This window comes from Hemitrygon akajei, chromosome 8 (assembly GCF_048418815.1).
Source record: "Hemitrygon akajei chromosome 8, sHemAka1.3, whole genome shotgun sequence".
In the NCBI taxonomy this organism is placed as follows: Eukaryota; Metazoa; Chordata; class Chondrichthyes; order Myliobatiformes; family Dasyatidae; genus Hemitrygon; species Hemitrygon akajei.
The window spans coordinates 14,046,998-14,066,816 of record NC_133131.1 but is presented as its reverse complement, the minus strand read 5'-3'; the positions used below and the strand labels follow the sequence as shown (position 1 = coordinate 14,066,816).

General features: G+C 45.4%; 1 protein-coding gene across 1 annotated transcript in view; it reads left to right on the top strand.

Annotated features, from left to right (window-relative positions):
• The first annotated feature begins 236 nt into the window (after window positions 1-236).
• The window catches only part of mnta (MAX network transcriptional repressor a), a 178,685-nt gene continuing 159,102 nt past the window's right edge, over window positions 237-19,819 (top strand). The window contains exon 1 of the mRNA XM_073053277.1: window positions 237-1,194. Coding sequence (XP_072909378.1) covers window positions 1,125-1,194 — 70 coding nt within the window. The 5' untranslated portion in view covers window positions 237-1,124. The remainder of the gene's footprint in view (window positions 1,195-19,819) is intronic.

Here is a 19,819-nt window from a genome sequence, read left to right as displayed (position 1 = left end):
ACAAGCCGACCCGTAATTGTCCGTGGCCACACGCCAGACCCAGAACCCGCCCCTTTAAATATCACGCGTCCGGCTTCACCCAAGCCCCGCCCTCACCACGTTGTTCCGTTTCTGTTTTGTCAAACACAATTTTTACTCTCTTCCGCAACCTCTGTCTCCTGATCACCACACCCTCCCGAGTCCGAGTCGCCACCATTTTGTACTTTTCCTACAAAAACATTGTACCTAGCGTTGTAATCCCCGCGCACAAACCAGCCTCGGGAAATAGCCTCCAACCGCACGTAGACCTGTGGCACGGAGGGAGTAACGCGCCGATTGCAGAAATTACACTTTAAAAAACGCTACAATAAAATCTACAATAAACATCTAGCGAAAGATTTCACTGGAAATCATAAAGGCTCGCAATCTTTCTGTAGTCTCGTTGACCGTGCGGCTTGATTTTAATGGAAACCTCCCCCAGATTAACGCAGATGGGCGTCCATGTGAAAATACTACTGTTAAGCTTTCTCCAGCCCGATTGGTGTGACTGTCAGGGCGGATCAAGTCAGATGCAAATGAGCAGTGCGATCAGAGCCGTGTTGGTTGTTTGCAAAGACTGGTGAATTTCCACCGAACGCTGCAGCTCAATTGGATAAATTGTAGCCTCGGGATTGTTACATAGTGTTCGATTGTGGAATTCGACCGTGGATTGTTTCCATGTGGAGTTGCAACCCGATTGTATGAAAAGAGGCGCCAGCCGTCAAGGAGCTTTTGTGTTGAATCGGAATTGTACTGAAACATCGCCCGCCTGGCAGGAAGATCTGGGACGTGGTTTGCATCGGACTGTTAGTGGGCAGTGTTACCGCTTGTTGTGATTGCTGGATTTTGGGGCTGTGTACTGCGCCATCTTGAGACTTTCCCCCCCACCCCCCTCTTTTCCCTCCCTCCCCCCTCCCTCCCTCATCTGGAAGATTCCGGGGGCTTAAAGGATATTTCGTTGTCCTCTTGATCTGGTCTATTGGGCCTGTTTAAGGCAACCAAATTAAAACTTAACGCATTTGCCCCCCCCCCCCCGTGCTGGTGTCTCACTGCAAGAAAAGAAAAATCGCCCAGTGTTTTTTTTCAAGTGATTGATAGGATCGAGTATGAGTATCGAAACACTGCTGGAAGCTGCGAGGTTTTTGGAAATGCAGGCGCAACAACAGAAAACACGTGGTAAGAGAGCGCGTGGATGTAACATTTCTCTCTCCTCTGACCAATGCGGATGCTTGTCTCTTGCACTGACTCGAGCCCAGACAATCCATCTAGCCTTTCGTATATTGCACGAGCCTCTTTAAGTGTAGCAGCCTGAATGTTACATTTTATTGTTACAAATGATAATGCTGTTACAATTTGAAATAATGTTTCGGAGACTACAGAACACATTTAATTCACATTTAAAAATCATTTTATACGATATGTAGCTGTTGCAGTAAAAACCCTAATCGAGATAAATTACTACTCGATATTATTTAAGGAATCGTTGCATACGACAGGCAAATGTATTTTTACGTGCAAGACCGCATATATTAAAATTGACACGTGGAAATGTTCTGATGTTGGGTAACGCCGACAGACCCAAGTACTACAAAACAGCAATTTGCAATGTGTGTTTGAGGATTTTTTTTCTGAGACAGGGCGGAGACAGGCGTGCAAAAATACTGTAGTCTGTTTGCATAATGACGCATGGTGGTGAGGGGAGGAGGATGTCATTCAGTAGTTTTTTTTTAAAATTGTCGCTGCGATGTTCCTCTGTCGTGATTTTTTTTAAGGAAGCGGGATGGTGTGTGATTGTTAGATTCAGCGCACGGCGGAGGGCGCGGAGTTGTAAGATGCATCGTAGTCGGCGGTGCCGCAGAGCCGAGCCGCTGGCAGCTCCGGAGCCCCATCTCCACGAGCTTTTGTTAATAATAGTATCAGTGGTGACGTGTCTGACTCCGCCCACTACCACGTGCGCCGGGGCAAGCCTGTCTCTAGTAAATTTCAGGCCAGTTACCCGTTCAGAACCCAGTCTGACGATTAGTTATTTACATGTGGCGGTAGGATTCGTTCCAGCTGCCGATTGATTCTGTTTAAAAGACCCTCCCTCCCTCCCTCTCCCGGCATTTAAACGCGCTGCCATCTTCTTTAAAATTCCAGCTTTCTGTCATTACAATTCTCTGGGAGGGGAATGATTAGACTGGTCAAATCTCTCTCCAGCTGGATTTTGCGAATGCCACTCCACCCCAAAATAAATAAAATCGGTTACAATCTAATCCTGTAAAAGCCAAAATGGAATTATTAATGAATGCTATAAAATTGTACGTAATTCCCCTTAGAAGGGATGGGTATCCAGTGGTAACGTGCTCCCTGTTTGTCTTTGAAGTCAATTCATGGATTTTTTTCCCTCTTAAACTGAATGCACGGAGGTTCCTGCCTCCTGTAACATCAAAAACTGGGAGTGATTTTTTCCCCCTTTTTTTATTCTAAGTAGTCGTCTTGTTATTGACAGCAGTTTGTTCGATTATATTAGTTTTCCAGATCTGGTGGATGATGACGAAGGGGTCATTGAGCCTAAATTAGGTTCAATATTTTGGTATATGACTAACCAAATCAATAATTGAAAATACCTTTCAGAGAGCAGGGAGATCAACCCCAGCCAGGCATGTAATTATACTACCCCCCCCCCCCCCACACACACACACACACACACACACACACACACAGAGCTGGTCAGGCAGCATCTACAGAGAGGGATAGAGAGTCAATGTTTTGGGCTGAGACCCTTTATCAGGACTGAAAGGAAGGGAGGAGAAGTGGGAGGGGGGGAGGAAGGAGTTCAAGCTGGAAGATGATAAGGTGAAAGCAGGTGAGGGGAAAGGTAGGCGGTTAGGAGAGGGAGGGATGTAGGAAAAGTGTTGACCCCTTCTTCCCCTCCACCCCTCCTCCCCCCCAGTTGACTATGCTTGTAGTGTTAACAAGCAGGGGTCAAAAACTGAGTTACTGTAGGTTATAGTACCAGATCAAAGACTGTGATCTAGAGATCTGGGGCAACCAATTGGCAAATGTTAGTTCAAACCCAATTCGGGGGTGGGGGGTGGGGGGGGGGGTTTAGAAATATCAAATGATTAAACAAATCTGGAATAAAAAGATGGTTTTAGTAATAGTTATTGAAGCTATGACAACTGACTGGTTCACTAATTAGTGGAAACTAATTGTCGGTGTCTTTCAGGTATGTTGATATCAATGCACTCAATTCTACAGTAATGTGGTTGATTTAGTGGGTTCCTTAAATAGCCGCCAAGTCACTTACCTCCGGCAATTCAGGAGAATCGATAGATGCTGGCCTTAACGGCAACTCCTAAATGTGACAAGTATAAAAGAATTTTCTCTTGTCATCTTTGAAAAGATTAAAGAGATCAGCTTTCGTCATCACATGTACATCAAAACATACAATGGGACGTGCTGTTTGCCTCAGTGACCAGCACAGAAAAGATGTGCGGTAGCATAGTGGTTAGCACTTCGCTTTACTGTATCAGCGATCTGGGTTCAATTCCTGCCGCTGTCTGTAAGGAGTTTGTACGTTCTCCCCGTGACCACCTGCCATTCATCTGGGCGCTCCCGTCTCCTCCCACGTTCCAAAGACGTACCGGTTGATAGGTCATTGTAAGTTGTCCTGTGATTAGGCTCGGGTTAAATTTGGGGTTGGTGGGTGGCACGGTTCAAAGGGGAGGGAGGACCTGTTCCGAGCTGTTTCTCAATAAATACATAGACGCGGCGGGGCCAGCATTCAGCCTTTCCACACTTCCGGTGCCAACAGAGCATGCTCATAACGTACTCACACTAGCTCGTACGTCTTTGGACTGTGGGAGGAAACCAGAGCACCTGGTGGAAACCCACATGGTCACGGGGGAGCTTGCAAGCTCCTTACAGACAGTGGCAGGAATTGGACTCTGATTGCCGGCGCTGTAAAATATTGAGCTAACTGCTCAGTGAACGGTACTGTCCTTAAAGGAGGAAACGTGAAGTGGAATCGGTGTTAGCTTGCTCTCTTTACTGGCCATTGTCAGTGAGGAGCTCGATTGGAGAAATGGTCAGTCAAAGTTTATTTATTTACTGAGGGATACAGAGTGGAACGGGCCCTTTCAGCCCAGTGAGCCACACCGCGCAGTAACCCACTTATTTTAACACTCGCATAATCCCAGGATAATTTACAATGACCAATTAACCTACTAGCCCCTACGTCTTTGGAATGTGGGAGGGAACAGGAACACCCGGGGGAATCCCTTGTGAGTCACGGGGAGACTGTATGCACGCTCCTTACAGGTGGCACCGGAATTGAACTCCGGAATGCCCCGAGTTGTTAGCGCACTGTGCTCACTGCTACGCTCCCATGGTGTTACTTTCACATGGCTGAAGATACAGTGAAACACTTAGATTTGCATGCCATCATATGTCAAATGTAAGTAAAATTGAGGTAGTACAAAAGGGAAAACAATAACAGACTGCAGAATAGTGTGTTACAGTTATGGAGAAAATGCGGTACAGGCAGACAAGGCCACAGTAAGGTAGATTGAGAGAATAAGAGTTTGTCTTTTAACAGTAGGGTGGGTGATGTCCTTGACCCTGGTGGTGTACGTTTTCTAGTCTCTTGTATGCTCTGCCTGATGGAAGGGGGTAGGAGAGAGATGGGATGGGTCTTTCATTATCTTGGCTGAGGTAGCAGGAGGCGTAGACAGTTCATGGATGGGAGGGCTGGTTTTCCTGATAGACTGAGCTGTGTCCACAACCCCTTGCAATTACTTTGGTCTTGGGTAGAGCAGTTGTCCTACCAAGCTGTGTACTGTATCTGGACAGAATGTTTTCAGTGGCACCATCTGAAAAATGGTGAGGGTCAATGGGGACGTACTGAATTTTCTTAGTTTTCTAAAGAAGTAAAGGCGTTCATGTGCTTTCTTGGCCGTAGGGTCTGTGTGGTTGCAACAGGGTACAGGTATCTGTGTGCTTTCTTGGCCATAGCGTCTATGTGGTTGTGCCAGGACTAGCTGTTGGTGATACTTACACCCCGACACTCTTTGTACCATCAGTATATACAGAAGTGCTCTGCTTCCTGAAGTTAATAATGATCATGTCTTTAATTTTGCCGACTGTGAGGGGAGGGCAGCTGCTTTGCTACCGTGCCACTCTGCTTTCTATCTCCTCCCTATACTCCGTCTCAACATCGTTTGAGATCCAGCTCACTGTGGTGGTGTCATTGCAAACTTGTAAGTGGAGTCAGAGCACAATCTGGCCACACTTTGTGAGAGTATGGGGCATAAAGTAAGAGGCCGAGGGTGCACCAGTGAAATGTGTGGTTTTGCAGATGCGTTTGGGGGTCAGTCTGCAGGTGCCGCCACGTTTCTGGTGCCAACAAAGCATGCCCACAACTCACTACTCTTAACCCTAATCCATGCGTGTTTGGAGTGTGGGAGGGAACTGGAACACCCAGCGAAAACACACGCCGTCACAGGGAGAATGTACAAACTCCTTATAGACAGCGGTGGGAATTGAACCCTGATTTGAAGCTGACACTTTAAAGCACTGGGCTAACTGTTACTCTACTGTCCTGTCCTGGCTGGGGTCTGCTGGTCAGGAAGTCGAGGGTCCTGCTGCGAAGGAAAGTGTTGAGCCCTCTGTCGAGGAGTTAGGGGGTGGAGAGTGATGATTGTTTTGCATAAACATTTCAACCATGATAAACATCTATCTGACAAAGAATACTTCAGCTCCAAAGAGTGAAAGAAGAAATAAGTTTCGAAAACAGCTACTTCCCCCAAGCTGTCAGGCTGATCAACACCTTCACCCATTAGCCTGACCCACGACTTCCCACCAACACCACATACACATCACCGAGCAGCATTTACATTCAGTCTGTAGATACTTGTTCATTGCCTTTTGTAGGATTACTTTCAGATTTTTAAAATTATATTCTTTACACCTATTGTGTTTGTTTTATGTACTGCATTGGATCTGGAGTAACAATCGTGTGCTGAAGAATGACAATCAACAATCTTGAACCTTGCAGAGCATTCTTGCCATGTAATGGAGGATATGAAACACAGCCTACTTGCTGCCTGACTGGATGTTACTTTGACACAAGCCAGGGCCTGGTCAACCCCGGCTGGGTCGCCTGGGCGAGAGACCCCTGATGTTGAAAGACCCAAACACACCCGATGACCCCAGGCTACATCACTGGCGATGTGCCCCGGTGCATCTTGGGATATATCTCAACATCATGACCAAAACAATGCTAACTGTCGACTTATATGAAATATTGTCGTCTTGCAAGAGATTAATGGCACGTTGTGGGAGACTGGCTGTGGTGTTTTTTTACAGTGCTGACTCTGATGTACTGGTTGCTTGTGTAGAGTTGTACAGTATTGGAAACAGGCCATTCGGCCCCACCTGTCCATGCTAACTGTGTTGTCCAGTGAGCTAGTCCCATTTGCACGTGTTTGGCCTGTGGTACTCTAAACCTCTCCTATCCATGCACTTACTTAGATGGCTCTTAACTGTCACCTAAATACCCATCTCAACCACTATTTCTGGCTGCTCATTCCAAATTCGCATCTCCCTTTGCTGCCTCTGTTTCCATTTTAAATCACTTTCCTTTGACCTTAAACCTACGTCCTCTTGTTTCTGTCAGCCCCTCGCTGGGGAAAATCACTATGTGCTCTCACCCTGTCTATACCTCTCATGACCATATATACCTCTAGTGGGTCACGCCTCAATCCCCTACGTGGCAGGCAATAAAGACCGGGTCCACACAACCTCTCCTTGTAAACCAAGCCCACAAGTCCAAGGCAAACCTTGTCTGCATTCTTTCCAGTCTAATAGAATGTTTCCTATATGACCAAAGCTTTACATGAAAAGGAATTGTGCTGGAAATATTTGTTAGATATGGGGGTTCTGACCCAGGAAAAAAAAATGGCTGGAGTTGCTTAGCACTTTAGTGTAAGGGTGTTTATTAGGTGTCTCAAAATCAATTTCACAAAAATTAGTGAAAATACTGCAAAGAAAACTGCCAATATTTGCAAAAAAGGCACCTACCAGAAAACACAATGATAGCTCTGTACTATTTTGTCCAGTGTGAACTCTGGCAGTGCTGATCTCTCACTCCTCCCGAGGGCATAGAGCCCTGTTTCATTAGGCACAGGACATACAATTTTTAATTACCCGCAAAGTTAACTTAAAAATGCACACAAATTAGAACATGGTGCACCCCAGGATGTAGATAAAATCATATTACAAAATAAATAGAAGAATCTACCTAAATGCAGTATACAAACAATATACAGTCGGCCCTCCTTATCCGCGAGGGATTGGTTCCAGGATCCCTCACGGATACCAAAAAACGCGGATGCTCAAGTCCCTTATTCAATCTGTCAGAATGCGGTGGACCTTAGGACCCAGCGAAACCCCAGAGCTTATTTAACCTGTCTCAGTGCAGTGGACATTAACACCCGGCGGCGGAGCTCTGAATCCGCAGTGCTTCTGTTCACGAAAATAATCACGATTGAAAATAAAGTGGAAATAATAAAGCGATCAGAAAGAGGTGAAACGCCATCGATCATTGTAAAAGCATTAGGCTACGTCGGTCAACAATCGGAACAATTTTAAAGGATAAAGTGAGAAAGGCCCTGCCCCGATGAAAGCTACAATCATTACTAAGCAACGCAGTGGGTTAATTATTGGGTTTTGGGGTTTTGAGTTTTTGATCCTCCACATCAACCTGCCACGGAAAGAGAGCGCACTCGATAGCGGTTTGTCATTGGATCGAACTTGGGAACTTCTGTTCCCGAGCCCAGTGCTAAAACATACTTTCTTAAGTGTTTTATTAGCAATAGAAAGGTAAAATATAATCTATATACTAAGACAAATGTTTGACTAACTGACGTTAAATAATACCAGATTCGATCCCGATCCACAATAACCTATGCACATCCTCCCGTATACTTTAAATAATCTCTAGATTACTTATAATACCTAATACAATGTAAATGCTATGTAAATAGTTGTTATACTGCATTGTTTAGGGAATAATGAGAAGAAAAAAAAGTCTGTACATGCTCGAACAACAAGTGCTGGAGGAGCACTAACGGGCTTTCTCGATTCGCGGTTGGTTGAATTTGTGGATGCAGAATTCGCGGATAAGGAGGGCCAACTGTACGCACATCTCCATTACTGAAGAAATGGAATATTCTGTGTATGGTGGGAAAGGCACCAGAAAGCCAATCCGATCGCATTGGCTCAGTTTAGGACCCATATCCGGGGGAAGACATTGAATTGTGTGCAATCAGTGCAGTGGTGTGTGTGTGTGTGTTCCACACCCTGAGGACCTGAAGGATGTTGCTGCTGACCGTCCATAAAACTTGGCGACAGCTGTGTAGGGACGGGGTTCATATTCTGCAGCTGGAAAGAACAACCAGAAGAGAGCCAGGACAAATGCACCCATGGTTACAATCACTACCACATACACATGTCCCATCTGCGATAGAACTTGTGGGTCCAGGATAGGACTGTATAGTCATCAAAGATCTCACTGTTAAAGGAGTGGATGTTGTCATCGGATTCCAGTGGACAACTGAAGAAGAAGTAAAGAATGCATTTACTGAAAGTTTTCCATCGTAATATTCAAGGCCCAATAGCAAAGAGAGGGAAGCGACAAGTTCAAGGTGATGTATTTTCAAAGGTCAACAAATGTAAAATAAAGGTAGGGCAACAGAGCAACAGGCACAATAATGCATATTGCTAACACTGAAAGTAAAATGGCACTTTTGAAGCAAAGGTGTGATATACATCCAGTGGCTACTCTGTTAGGTAGACCTGTACTCATTGCTCATTAATGCAATCGGCCAAGAGTTTATTGAGAATGGTGTGTGAATGGTTTACTCCCTACATAAATCTGTCAGAGGTTCTTTTAATTAATTTCTTTTGTTTGCTTTGCAAGGTGTAAAGTATCACTTTTCCTTAAATCTCCTTTGGTCAAGATACAGATTTCTTAGAGTGAGATGCTGTCTGGTAAGAATGAGAATAGGTGGAGGCTATTGGAACCTTGGATTTGCTCTTTCATCCATTAGATCAAGGTAGACCATGGGTTCCATCTACCTTCAAGTGTCTGGTTCCCATCTTCAGGATTCCTTTGTGTGCAAAAAACAAAGCGATTAAAGACTTTGGGAATCCCAAAGATTTCCAGCTCTTTCTCCATTCTAAATAGATACTAAGGCTACATCCACACTACGCTGGATAAATCCGTAACCAAAGCTTTTTCTCTTCGTTTTTACCCTCTGTCCACACTAAAACGGCGTTTTTGTCCCCCGAAACTGGAGATTTTCAGAAACGCTTTCCAGGGTGGATATTTTTGAAAAATTTATTGCTGCTCAAACAGATCAGTTTGGACGGGGTAACCGGAGACTTTTGAAAACGCTGACAGACGGCAGCGCGCCATTTCATTGTTTTCTTGAACGCAACCTAACAATTTCAGAACAGACGGCAACGAGACTGAAGCCAGAAGAGTTAGAAATGTACTCACCAAATACTTTGACCCATAACTTACTGAATAAATAAGTATACTGTACTCACTTTGCCCTGTTTTCTGTCTTTGCTCGTATGAAGGTGGTTTACCTATTTATGCAAGTACTTCTTTGACAGTAGATGTGTAACAGCCTAATGTAACATTGTATAGAAATACAAGATAACACTGATGCAGACATGTTTTACACATTTAACAAGGTGCTTTATTAATGCAACAGAGTTAGTCAGTTTTTCAATGTTCGTCGTCAGCCGGGTCAATCTGTCCGTGAACTCCCTGTTGGTTGCCGCCGTACACTCCAGTATTTGTTTTTTTTAGTTTTACGTTCTCCTGCGCGAGAGCCAACAGCCGTTTTAAGTTTTTCTACTCTGTAACTACACAAACGCGCACTTTTACGGCGAGATTCGACACCAAACATGTCGCTTGTTTTCGGTAGATGTGTCCGGCGCATGCGCAGCAGGAGGAGATTCGCTGAAATCTCCGTTTCAATGTGGACAGAGATATTTTCAAAAACGCATAGTGTTAACGCCTATCGTTTTTACGCGAAACCGGCGTTTTCAAAATTATCCAGTCTAGTGTGGATGTAGCCTAATTGTGCTCCTGTTTTGGAGGGAAGAGTGTGGGGGTGGGGGGGGGCACACTCCATTGAGAGGAAAAAGACTCCATCCTGTCAATAGCTCACAGAAATTTGCAACTCATCACTTTGGCTGGTGTGAAACACACTGTTTTGATTCACATCCTGTGAGAACGAGAGCTAACTGTCTCCGCATTCTCCCTCTCCCCCTCACCGCCCCCTCCCCCCCACTGCCCCTCTCCCTCACCGCCCTTCTCCCCCTCTCCCACTCACCATCTCTATCTCTCTCTCTCACACACTTGTTTGAAAATTAGAAATTACCTGAGTGAAGGAGCAAACTGGTGGCAGAGGAAATAAATGAGTTTTTTGTCATCAGAACAACATGTTGCAGTTGGCTCTCTCCTCATTGAACGATCTGATGTGACTCATTGACAAGTTGCGATTGTACACATCTCCTTTGATGTAGGAAAGTGTGATCGGCAGAGGCAAGTGGAAAATAGAGGTTGAGCCCTAGGCACTGTTAGAAGGAATAATCAAAAACAATTGAGTAAAGGATTTGGGTCATGAAGGAATGAGTTTATTAACTGGATGGGTTTTTGGTCAGGAGTTCCAAGCCACGGGCCGTTGTTGGTTAAAGGCTCAGCAGCCAGAGGTGAGAGCTTCTTGGCAGCCAGTGGAACAGATGAGTATGCAGAGATGATAGGAATGGACAAAACTATAAAGGTAAATCCATTGCAGATTTAATATAGGATATGAGAAATCCAAATTCAGTATTCCTTTCTCAGATTTAGGCCCAGATTTGTGACCACTTGTTATCTGTGACATGTATGTTGCAACATGCAGTGAAATGCTTTATTTGTGTCAATGAAAACGCAGTCTGCCGATTGTGCCAAGGGCAGCTGGCAAGTGTCGCCACACTTCTGACGTACCCGCAGCTCACTAACCCTCATCCGTACGTCTTTGGAATGTGCGAGGAAACTGGGGAACCCGCGTGGTCACAGGGAGAAGGTACAAACTCTAAAAGCGACAGGAATTGAACCCCGATTGGTGATCACTGCTATATGTTTAAAAAAAAGTTTTAAAAAATTTTATTCTTTCATGCAAGTGGTTAAGGCAATACTTTCACCAATTGGGGTTGAAAATCTGAGCACTCCGAGTTAAATGAAGAAAAGTCATGGTTTAACTAGGAGCACTAACACATTTCCTATGATGTCAGTTTTTTAAATTGTTTTTTTCTATACAGTATTCAAAACTAAAAGAAGTTGAATGTGGGAGGTAGAAATTTATTCTTTATGCTAATAACTTGGTTTGGGTTTCTTGTTGAATCCTGTTGTTATCTGTTGAGCCATTTGGTTTATTTGCAGAGCAGTGGAAACATTATTTTGCATCTTGAGCTGCGAGCGACCTTTAGCCATGCTTTACTCAACAGTTGATGTATGGGTGATAATGCTCTGGTTTACAGCCAAGTGGGGATATTTTATGGCGTTTTATTTGCTCTGTGAAAGAGAGGCAACCAAGTCAGCACTGTGACATGTTGCCACCACAGTCAGCAGTTGCTTCATCCATTCTGCCAGGTGCCTATCTTAGTCCAGTTGGGAAATACAATGTCTGTAAAAGTCCAGGTCAAAGTAAATACATTATCAATCTACATATAGATTGAGAGGCCACTTTGTTAGATACAGGAGTGGAACTTGGCGTGGTCTTCTTTTGTTGTAGCCCATCCGCTTCAAGGTTCGACGTGTTGTGCATTCAGAGATGCTCTTCTGCACCCCACTGTTGTAACGTGTGGTTATTTGAGTTACTGTCACCTTCCTGTCAGCTTGACAGTTTGGCCATTCTCCTCTGATCTCTCTCATTAACGAGACATTTTCACCCACAGAACTGCCACTCACCGGATGGTTTTTGTTTCTCGCGCCATCCCCTGTAACCACGAGAGACTGTTGTGCGTGAAAGTTCCATGCAGAGGGATCCCCGCTCTCTACTATCGTCTGGTGATGGGAAGCGGGATTGGGAATGTCCCCAGGCTCAGCCATGAGGTCACGCACTGTCGACTGTCTTGTCGCTGTCTGCGACGTTCATTCAGCGGCGGTCTGAAGTGTGCACAGGGGAACAGTTCACCACAGGTCATCGCTCCCTAAAAGGGAATTAAGCTCATAGATGACAGTGAATGAATGGATCACTTGTATTACACCGAGCTTCAAAAACACATCCCCAATCTCTACATCCAGCTCTCGTGTTGAGGAGTTTCTCATGCAGGTAGCTGGGGAAGAGATGGCAGCTGATGCAAAGAGTCTTAATTTCACAGGGGTGAGGAAGGGGAAATTAGCCGTGGCTGCTGATCTCTCTTGCTGGCCATTAAGCATCAATGACCTGGAATGTTAGCTCTTTTATCTCTTCCCACAGATGTGCCCAGACGAGCTGAGTATTTCTAGTATTTTCTATTTTTATTTTGGGCTTCCAGCATGCGTAGCTCTTCACAGTTGCCTGCCAGGAATCCAAAATTCAGCTACGATATAAACTGATCTGAAAGCCAATGTTTACTGAAGTGGTAATTAGAAAGCCACCTCTGCTTTGGAGAGATCTCAAGCTAGGAGCCAGAGCTGTCCTAACTGATGCATTATGATAAAGCGATATACAAAAATGAACACTCCCACCTCGTTCCTGCCATTGATTTTTCCCCCAGCACCGTGGCTGGTCTGTGATCCTGATCCACTTTCACTTGCCTGTACATTTTCATCCAATGACAGGCATGTTATAACATATAACATATATATATATATATATATATATACCGTAGATTCCGGACTACAGAGCGCACCTGATTAAAAGCCGCTGGCTCTAATTTTAGAAATAAAATCAATTTTTTAATTGTAAAGGCCGCACCGGATTTTAGGCCGCACCGCTACTTTTAAATATACATACGTATCGGTAACACAAATTACGTTGCATATACTTTTTTACTGAACAGCACGAACAACATTCCAATATCTCCTAGCGACTGGTAAAAATATATATACTGCAGCCTACCAGGAAAAGTTATTGATCGCCTTTAACTTAAAAGCAGCGTTTTCGCTCGGGTCTGATGAGCTCGCGTAACGCGATCGGGTCTAATCGGGTCTGATGTGCTCGGGTCTGACGCGCTCGGGTCTGATGAGCTCGGGTCTGACGCGCTCGGGTCTGACGCGCTCGGGTCTGACGCGCTCGGGTCTGACGCGCTCGGGTCTGACGCGCTCGGGTCTGACGCGCTCGGGTCTGACGAGCTCGGGTCTGACGCGCTCGGGTCTGATGAGCTCGCGTAACGCGATCGGGTCTAATCGGGTCTGATGTGCTCGGGTCTGACGCGCTCGGGTCTGACGCGCTCGGGTCTGACGCGCTCGGGTCTGACGAGCTCGGGTCTGACGTGCTCGGGTCTGACGCGCTCGGGTCTGACGAGCTCGGGTCTGACGCGCTCGGGTCTGATGAGCTCGCGTAACGCGATCGGGTCTAATCGGGTCTGATGTGCTCGGGTCTGATGTGCTCGGGTCTGATGTGCTCGGGTCTGACGCGCTCGGGTCTGATGAGCTCGGGTCTGACGCGCTCGGGTCTGATGAGCTCGGGTCTGACGCGCTCGGGTCTGATGAGCTCGCGTAACGCGATCGGGTCTGATGCGTTCGGGTCTGACGCGCTCGCGTAATGCCCCCACCTTCCCGTATATATCCCACAAGACGCGGCGAAACCGGGTGTGACGTCATAGCATCCCGGGATGTAGTACAGAAAACAAATATAGTTAAAACACTTCTAACTTTAACTAACAAATGAATTACTAAGCGAAAATATTATAAACTAAGTAACTGCCATAAAGGCAGCACAATGCTTTTCTTCGAGTGTTTTCCATGTTGATGAGGGTGAGTACAAATGACTGATTTACAATAATTTAATTGTGAAAGTGCGCTTGATTTATCGTACAATTTCATTGGACCTCTGTGAACTACTCATCAATTTTATTGGTCTACTGTTACGAGGCAAAATGTTTACGAGGCGGCATGAAAAAAAAACCATGTATTAGCCGCTCTGGATTAAAGGCCGCAGAGTTCAAAGCTGTTCAAAATGTGGGAAAAAAGTAGCGGCTTATAATCCGGAATCTACGGTATATAACACATATATATATATATATATATATATATATATATATATATAAATAAATAACATATAACAATCACAGCACGGAAACAGGCCATTCCGGCCCTCCTAGTCCGTGCCGAACTCTTAATCTCACCTAGTCCCACCTACCCGCACTCAGCCCATAACCCTCCACTCCTTTCCTGTCCATATACCTATCCAATTTTACCTTAAATGACACAACTGAACTGGCCTCTACTACTTCTACAGGAAGCTCATTCCACACAGCTATCACTTTCTGAATAAAGAAATACCCCCCCCCGTGTTTCCCTTAAACTTTTGCCCCCTAACTCTCAAATCATGTCCTCTCGTTTGAATCTCCCCTACTCTCAATGGAAACAGCCTATTCACGTCAACTCTATCTATCCCTCTCAACATTTTAAATACCTCGATCAAATCCCCCCTCAACCTTCTACGCTCCAATGAATAGAGACCTAACTTGTTCAACCTTTCTCTGTAACTTAAGTGCTGAAACCCAGGTAACATCCTAGTAAATCGTCTCTGCACTCTCTCTAATTTATTGATATCTTTCCTATAATTCGGTGACCAGAACTGTACACAATATTCCAAATTTGGCCTTGCCAATGCCTTGTACAATTTTAACATTACATCCCAACTTCTGTACTCAATGCTCTGATTTATAAAGGCCAGCGTTCCAAAAGCCTTCTTCACCACCCTATCTACATGAGACTCCACCTTCAGGGAACTATGCACTGTTATTCCTAGATCTCTCTGTTCCACTGCATTCCTCAATGCCCTACCATTTACCCTGTATGTTCTATTTGGATTATTCCTGCCAAAATGTAGAACCTCATATTTAATTGTAAGGTAGGCCTGGCACTGCAGTGGCCAGTGGTCACGTCATGATTAAAGGATTGCCTCTTCAACCTTGCACATGGTTATAACTGGCTAATAACCCATTGAAGACTAACCCAGCTGAGAGATGCATGTGGAGGTGAACACTGTGCCAGTCTCCTAATTCCTGATGAAGGGTTTCAGCCCGAAGTGTCGACTGTTCATTCCTCTTCGTGTGTGCTGCCTGACCTGCCGAGCTGCTCCAGCATTTTGTGTGCGTTGCTCTGGGTTTCCAGCGTCTGCAGAATCTGTGTTTGTGCTGTGCCAACCTTTCCAACACAGATGGAGGCTGTCAGAAGAAAAGTACTACAAATCTGGTGCAAAAGTAGAGAGAGAAAAAACAGAAAATGCACTGGGCAAGGAGAGGAATAAACGGTACAAAATGTACTTTTTGTACTTGTTTTGACTGAGCTGCCTTGCATTTTATTTTCAGCAATATGTTGCTTGTGGCTTATGGAGGGGAAGCAGGTGCCGTTAAAGTTCAGAGGACCTCTGCCCATCTGATAACCAGTGAAGAAAAGCTGCAGATACGGAAAGGAAGTTGGAAAGATCAGTTTTTGCCGTGCAGGAGCTTTCCTGGGATTGAGTTTCAGGCGCAGGGGAGAGGGAGCTTTACTCGTCATTTAGCCTGTGGACAGGAGGGGACTGAAACCAATACTGCACAGTAGAAGTGTGATTGAGATTCCCCTTCTCATTTGAGGTACCCCTCATTCACAGAAATAGAAGAATCATAGTCTGAATGAATACTATCATGTTCTTGCTTCCGCTGTCTGAACAGACGTGAAAGTTCAAAGTAAATTTATTATCAGAGTATGTATATGTTGCCATATACTGCCCTGAGATTCATTTTCTTGCAGGCATTCACTGTGGATGCAAAGAAACTATGAAACTATGAACTGTGAAAAACTATGCACAGACCACCACTGTGTAAATACAAAAAAAACAAACAATAGTAATAAATAAATAATAATGTTGCAATCATGAGTTTTAGAGTCCTTGAAAGTAGGTTGTGGAACCAGTTGAGAGTTGAGGTGGGTGAAGTTATCCATGCTGGTTCAGGAGCCTGATGGATGTAAGGTGATAACTTTCTGAACCTGGTGGAATAGTTACATGGATACTGAAGTATGCAACTATTTGTAGGCTGAGTGATTTTGTTTTTCTGTTTCTGAGCATTTCACCTTCTTTGGTGGGGGGGTGGGGTCTTTGCACCATGTCCTAAATGTACGATGAATACACTGTGGAAGGTCAGAAGTATTTCAAAACAAAAGGACAGGCATTTGAGGTGAGATGGGGAAAGTTTGAAGTGAATGTGTGTGGTATTTTTGTTTTAACACGGAGAGTCGTAGGTGTCCGTAGTGGTGGAAACACGAGTGACACAGCAGTGCTGTGGCTAGCGTGACGCTCCACACTGCCAACGAACTGGGTTCGATTCCCGCTGCTCTCTGTAAGGGGTTTGTACATTCTCCTTTAACATCTGCCGGATGATGCTGAGGATGTTCTATGAGGCTGTGGTGGCCAGTGCTATCATGTTTGCTGTTGTGTGCTGGGGCAGCAGGCTGAGGGTAGCAGACACCAACAGAATCAACAAACTCATTCGTAAGGCCAGTGATGTTGTGGGGGTGGAACTGGACTCTCTGACAGTGGTGTCTGAAAAGAGGATGCTGTCCAAGTTGCATGCCATCTTGGACAATGACTCCCATCCACTCCATAATGTACTGGTTAGGCACAGGAGTACATTTAGCCAGAGACTCATTCCACCGAGATGCAACACTGAGCGTCATAGGAAGTCATTCCTGCCTATGGCCATCAAACTTTACAACTCCTCCCTCAGAGTGTCAGACACCCTGAGCCAATAGGCTGGTCCTGGACTTATTTCCACTTGGCATGATTAACTTATTTTTATTTAATTATTTATGGTTTTATATTGCTATATTTCTTCACTATTCTTGTGGTTGGTGCAGCTGTAACAAAACCCAATTTCCCTCGGGATCAATAAAGTATGTCTGTCTGTCTCCCCATGACCGCATGGGTTTCAACAGGTGTTCCAGTTTCCTCTCCCATTCCAAAGTTGTACGGGTTATGGTTAGTAAACTGTGGGTATGCTATGTTGGGCTCTGGAAATGTAGGGACATTTGGGAGCTGATCCCAGCACATATTCGGACTGCGTTGGTCATCAGCGCAAGTGACGCATTCCACCGTTTGTTTCAATCTACGGGTGATAAACTGAGCTAGCATTTCTTACCTTTCTGTAGGTGCGTACAAGAGGCTGTTAGACATAAAGGAAATGGAGGGGAAGGATCACAAAGAGAATTAGGTCGGTTTGGCATTGTGTCAGTGCAGATGCAAGGAAGGGCCTGTACCTGTGCTCTTCTGTTAGATAGATAGATAGATACTTTATTCATCCCCATGGGGAAATTCAACTTTTTTTCCAATGTCCCATACACTTGTTGTAGCAAAACTAATTACATACAATACTTAACTCAGTAAAAAATATGATATGCATCTAAATCACTATCTCAAAAAGCATTAATAATAGCTTTTAAAAAGTTCTTAAGTCCTGGCGGTAGAATTGTAAAGCCTAATGGCATTGGGGAGTATTGACCTCTTCATCCTGTCTGAGGAGCATTGCATCGATAGTAACCTGTCGCTGAAACTGCTTCTCTGTCTCTGGATGGTGCTATGTAGAGGATGTTCAGAGTTATCCATAATTGACCGTAGCCTACTCAGCGCCCTTCGCTCAGCTACCGATGTTAAACTCTCCAGTACTTTGCCCACGACAGAGCCCGCCTTCCTTACCAGCTTATTAAGACGTGAGGCGTCCCTCTTCTTAATGCTTCCTCCCCAACACGCCACCACAAAGAAGAGGGCGCTCTCCACAACTGACCTATAGAACATCTTCAGCATCTCACTACAGACATTGAATGACGCCAACCTTCTTAGGAAGTACAGTCGACTCTGTGCCTTCCTGCACAAGGCATCTGTGTTGGCAGTCCAGTCTAGCTTCTCGTCTAACTGTACTCCCAGATACTTGTAGGTCTTAACCTGCTCCACACATTCTCCATTAATGATCACTGGCTCCATATGAGGCCTAGATCTCCTAAAGTCCACCACCATCTCCTTGGTCTTGGTGATATTGAGACGCAGGTAGTTTGAGTTGCACCATATCACAAAGTCCTGTATCAGTTTCCTATACTCCTCCTCCTGTCCATTCCTGACACACCCCACTATGGCCGTGTCATCAGCGAACTTCTGCACATGGCAGGACTCTGAGTTATATTGGAAGTCTGATGTGTACAGGGTGAACAGGACCGGAGAGAGTACGGTTCCCTGCGGCGCCCCTGTGCTGCTGACCACCGTGTCAGACCTATCTGTCAAGTAGTCCACTATCCAATCCACCATGTGAGAGTCTACTCCCATCTCCGTTAGTTTGTGCCTTAAGATCTTGGGCTGGATGGTGTTAAAGGCACTAGAGAAGTCAAGGAATGTAATCCTCACAGCACAACTGACCCCCTCTAGGTGAGAGAGTGATTTGTGCAGCAAATACGTGATAGCATCCTCCACTCCCACCTTCTCCTTATTCGCAAACTGAAGAGGATCCTGGGCGTGCCTGGTTTGTGGCCTCAGATTCTGTATTATCAGCTGCTCCATGGTCTTCATAACATGCGACGTCAAGGCAACAGGTCTGAAGTCATTCAACTCCTTTGGTTGTGGTTTCTTCGGTACCGGGACAATACAGGATGTTTTCCACTGTCTGGGTACTCTTCTCTGCTCCAGGCTCATGTTGAAGATGCGCTGTAGTGGTTCTCCCAGCTCAGTCGCACAGGCCCTCAGTAATCGTGGGGAAACTCCATCCGGTCCAGCCGCCTTGCTGGTACAGATCTTCCTCAGTTGACCTTCCACCTGTGCAGCCGTAATCCTGGGCGTGGGCAAGGTCTCCTGTGAGCGGCTATTTTCCTGTGAGGGAAGTAAGCCTGGTGTGGATTTCTGCGGTGAGGATGAGATTGAGCTGTCGAACCTGTTGAAGAAGTTGTTCAGCTGGTTCGCTTTCTCCACATCTCCACTTATGTTCGCCCCCCGCTTTGCACCGCATCCGGTGATGATCTTCATCCCATCCCACACCTCCTTCATGCTTTTTTTCTGCAGCTTTTGTTCTAGCTTCCTCCTATACTGCTCCTTTGCCCCCCTTATCTGTACTCTGAGTTCCTTCTGAACTCTTTTAAGCTCCAACCGATCACCATCTTTAAAGGCCCTCTTCTTCTGGTTTAGGAGGCCTTTGATGTGACTAGTGATCCTGTTCTGTGTTCCAAGACCTGTCGGTAAATTGGTTTCTAACTGTCACATGTACGAGGTAGAGTGAAAAACTTGCTTTACATACCATCCATACAGATCAATTCGTCACAATGGCGCATTGAGGTGGTACGAGGCAAAGCTGTACCAGAATGCATAATGGTGACACAGTCCAGACAAAGTGAAGCGCTGGTGAAAAATGTCTGCAGGTACCCCCGCCAGCTGATCTGCGCAGGATCGAAGGATGTGGCGCGGGGCACCATCTGGACCAGTTGCTTTCTGAGGGTTCACTCTCCGGAAGACTGATCTTACATCTGCGATAGTAACTGTGGGTTCAGGTGCACTGGAGACTGGCGGGCTGGGTGGTGACACTCTGTTCA